We start from the raw sequence: 4258 nt of genomic DNA on the forward strand, positions 1-4258 counted from the left end.
TGTGTATGTGTATGTATATATGTATTTGTTTATTTATCTTAAAAAATGCAACAAAAAAGTGAAACAAAAACCTGAGATGACAAGATGAGCTGCAGCTCTAAACATTGCGGGGGTTTCGAAAATAATTCATCTTTAATTGGAAAATCTGCATGCTCAGACATAGCTTTTGTCCATGAAATGATAATATTTCCTCTCTTCTTTTTGTCTCTGCAAGCTGTACCATTACTTCTGATGAAACCTATTTCAAGGCAAATCATTATTGTTACAGTTACCAAGAACAGACAGGTAAAGTCTCAGCAGTAAAGGTGGCACAGAATATGTACAATAAGTCTGATGGCTCCTCAGAAGTCATGGAAAACATGAACATGTGAGACCTGACCTTGTAATACGATTACTTCGGGGCCAATTACTAACCATCCATTCATTTACTGTGTGCACAACTCCACTCACTGGCAATCACAGCCGAATAATCTACTCGTGCAGCATGTGATGGTGCTCAATACAGACAGCACAGACCATATGTTTTGTTTATACCATGCGCAGTGGCTGTTTACTAAAAGTGCACAGAGTTTGAAATTTGAACTTCAGAGATTATTTAAAGCTGCAGGGGCATGTTTTTTTCTTTACATAAACTGTTGCTTTATGTGAACCAAAATGGAGTTTTGCTAACAATGTTTAACAACAGATTCACATTCAGATTCAAGTACTGTCCCCAAAGGGAAATTCACTTTGCACAGTCCAGACACACGTCAGCATGATGGCAAATACATAAATAATGCAATATTAAATGTTATCTAAAAGTACAATTATTATATAGAATGTTAATTTTTTTTAAAAAAAAAGATGTGCGCGTGTGTGCATGAGTGCATGTATCTAAACAGCCCAGCCACTGGAAGAAAATGTTGGTATTGTATATTTCATATATATTATATTAATGTTTCTAAAGTGGCGTCATACATGAGCTGACTATGGGTCTGTTTCCACTGCAGGTAAAACCGTGGTTGCGTGTCCCCACACGACCCGCCACTGTCTGTGGGACAATTTTTAAGAAATTTTATGGGGGTGAAAAAGGCCCCAGCCTGTGGGTGGTTCAGCCCTGAAAAACTACTGGGTGGGGCTCGGTGCTGATTGGGAGTAAGTCAAGGTGGAAAAGGACGTCAACAAACCAGGTGCCATTTTTAATACTGCATCCGTGTGTCTACGCTCACCTTTGATGGCTGAGCTGCATGTGAGGCTCTTGCAGGACCCCACAGAGTACTGGAGGGACGAACACTTCTTTGTTTTCACTGCTGACAAAACTGGGCTTCTCTGGTAATATCTGGGAGAGCTCCACTGCAGCACACAACACACAACTACTGTTAAAGCAAGCCAACCATTCATTGTAACACACTCTTTGTATTCATTACAACATTATGATGGAATAATTGCCTCACATATTCATGTGAAAACAACTCAGATGTAATTATAGGCCTTGATCAGAGGAAATGATTAAGCCTGCCCCTGCAGAGTCTGCGTTTATTCATGTGTAATGATTCCAAAAGTCTTTGTAACCCCATTCTTTCCCTTAATCTGACCCTTTGTCTGAATGCCGTGTGTTGATTTTGTGGATTATCACACAGGCTCAGTAAAACATAATCACTTGAGGTGAAAGAAATACTTTTTTGTCAAACATGAAATTGACACGAACTCTTATAAACATGTTATGTGGTGATTTTTTGTCAGGAGCAGGAAAGTCTAAATAGCAGATGTGGCAGGGGTGGTGGATGGGTCAAACAAACATGGACTTTCAACCAGGAAACTGCTGTTTGTGTTCTCTGTGACTCCATAAGTTTGCAGAATCATATGACTTAAAGTAGGTAAAGCACTTTAATTTTATTTTCTTTCACTGCTTTTACTTTACTCTTTAAGCCTACTTTATGTAACTATGGAGAATATGTATGTTTACAAGGCGTGTGTCCTGTACAAAGTTAACCAAAACCACAATCTTTTTCTGAACTTAACTAAGTATATTATTACTTTTATTCTCTAAACCATACCAGGAGTTTTTCTCTCATGAACCTAACCAAACTGTGTCCATTTCAGAAAAAAAAACTCTTTGCAATAGACTTTGCACTGGCATCGTTTTTGTGTTGGCAGCACATATATGAAAACATTTCATGCCCACCACCATGTAATATGTTGTTAAGAGGTTGTGTCCATTTCATACATTTCTATGAGACTATGTTGACTGTTCAGAGAGGGAATATTGTGCCATTATGCCACCTCACCATTCAGTATATACAGTAGGGAGGTTTAAAAAGCAGCTAGTAGCAGTTAATGGCTGACTCGAGGAAAAAGAACAGCAACTGATAAGATCCAGAAATTGGGAAAACAATGAGATTTGGGAGTTCTCTTCCCTCCGAACAGAGGACAAGATCAGCAGCCAGCTCAGGCAAGTAAAGATTTCAGCAAGTTGAGAATAATAATGTGAGACAGCTGGAGTTGGAGCTGAGCCAGCAACCAGCTAATGTGTCAGCTGAGTTTACATCCCATCAGCAGCACCTGGGTTAAAGCATGTGCAAGGGTTCTGTAAGGCTAAACAGCTACGAAAGCAACTCTTAGTTAACCTACCTACAGTAATATTCTACAGAGCATGTCAAGCGTGTCTAGTACTTAACACTTTAAAACTTGAGCAAATTGGTTTGATTTCCAAATATGGGGAGAAGATAACAGGCACATTAACCAAACATGGCTCAAAAATTATCAAATAAAAAGTTTAAAAAGTTACAAGAACATTTTTCTTATTTTTATTTTCCCTGTGACATAATTTCAAATATAAAATTCTTATAATTATCAATATAGTTTTCTGGACAGTTTTTCTATTTTTGGATATTTTTTTCTTGCAGTTTGTGGGACATTTCTTGCCAAGTCGGCCATTGCATTTTTTCCCAGTGGTTTTGAAAGAAATCGCATCAGTTTCCTGATGTCAGTCCAGGTTTCAAAGGATTAATGACAACAATTTTTTCAAACTTGGTTTTGTCTTTTTCATGAGAGAAAAGCAGGATATGGAAGACTCACATATAGTCAACGGTTTGTAGGATTTTTTCATGGAGGCCCTGATGAGCTCGGAGCCGTGGATGCGGTCCTGATGACGAAGCTGCTTGGTCTCGTAGAACCATTCTCCTGTCATGTACCTCAGCTGGCCCTTGTCACTCACAGTCCTCTGGAGCTTCCTGCGTGCAGACACATCCATGAGAAATGTATACACACTAAATTCACTTCCAAATTTTGCTATAAGAATATGAAGAGTTTTATCACTTTTTTGCAGAAATTCTTTGCAAAAAACGTGTGCAAATAAATGTACTTTCTACAGTTCATTAGGACAGACATTAGTAGGTAGGAAGGGGTACGTACATTCAGTGTAATGGACAACACCTTACGAAACACAGAACAGTTGTATACCACTGAATGACAAAACCTTTACTTTAATAAATTTTGCAGGCAATCATATGGCCACCTATATCGAACAATGACTTTGACCAACCACGTTAACCCTAATTATTCACAAGATAAAGTTGAATTTTTAAAAATCTATCACTATAAGTGGTTTTTGGACATTTCACTGAATAACTGCAGTTTTCTTATTTGGGTAATCACACTGTGAAAAGGGCAAGTTGTCAAACATTTTAGAGAGATCAGCAAACCTTTCTGCAGCACCACAGAGGTCTTTGGGGTCCTTTTAATGATGACACAGACTGTCACATGACTATCACTTTTTTATATAATCTCAAAATGGCTTATTGACCTTGTTACACAGAATGACATCTAATGCAGGTGTATGTGGGACAAAAGTACCCAGTTTATTTTAAAAAATAGCAAGATGCTGCCTTTTAAGTGTAACATAGCCAACACTCACCAGAAGATGCCAAGAAAAACTATTTGTTCTTTTAGTATTTTAGTATTTTACATGTTTGCCTAAACATGTAATAGTAAAACTGTGTTTCTCTTTCTCTTTTTTATATTGCAGATATATTGGTTAACTTTTTTGTTATTTATTTGACTGTGAAAATGTTCTTTGTAATTAATTGCAAACTGAAATGCAGACAAACTGAATGGAAATGGCATGGGTAAAAACAAATTAGTTAATTAATTACTATATATGAAAAAAAAAGAATAGAATTTTTCCAGATATTCTTTGCAAAAAAGGTTGCAGATAAATGACCTTTCTACAGCTCTTTAGGACAGACATTAGTTTATGCCTCCACAACTCACAGGACAC

At 37.3% G+C, this 4258-nt stretch overlaps 1 protein-coding gene across 1 annotated transcript; it reads right to left on the minus strand.

Annotated features, from left to right (window-relative positions):
• Positions 1-1208: 1208 nt before the first annotated feature.
• On the minus strand, positions 1209-3232 carry LOC121964069 (synaptotagmin-like protein 2; the record flags this gene model as incomplete). Its single annotated transcript, XM_042514295.1, has 2 exons — positions 3058-3232; positions 1209-1332 (listed from the first exon to the last, which is right to left on the minus strand). Coding segments are annotated over exons 1-2 (299 nt in total), but the record flags the coding sequence as incomplete, so codon positions are not given.
• Positions 3233-4258: the final 1026 nt, after the last annotated feature.

Source organism: Plectropomus leopardus, unplaced genomic scaffold (assembly GCF_008729295.1).
Source record: "Plectropomus leopardus isolate mb unplaced genomic scaffold, YSFRI_Pleo_2.0 unplaced_scaffold13888, whole genome shotgun sequence".
NCBI classification, from domain to species: domain Eukaryota; kingdom Metazoa; phylum Chordata; class Actinopteri; order Perciformes; family Serranidae; genus Plectropomus; species Plectropomus leopardus.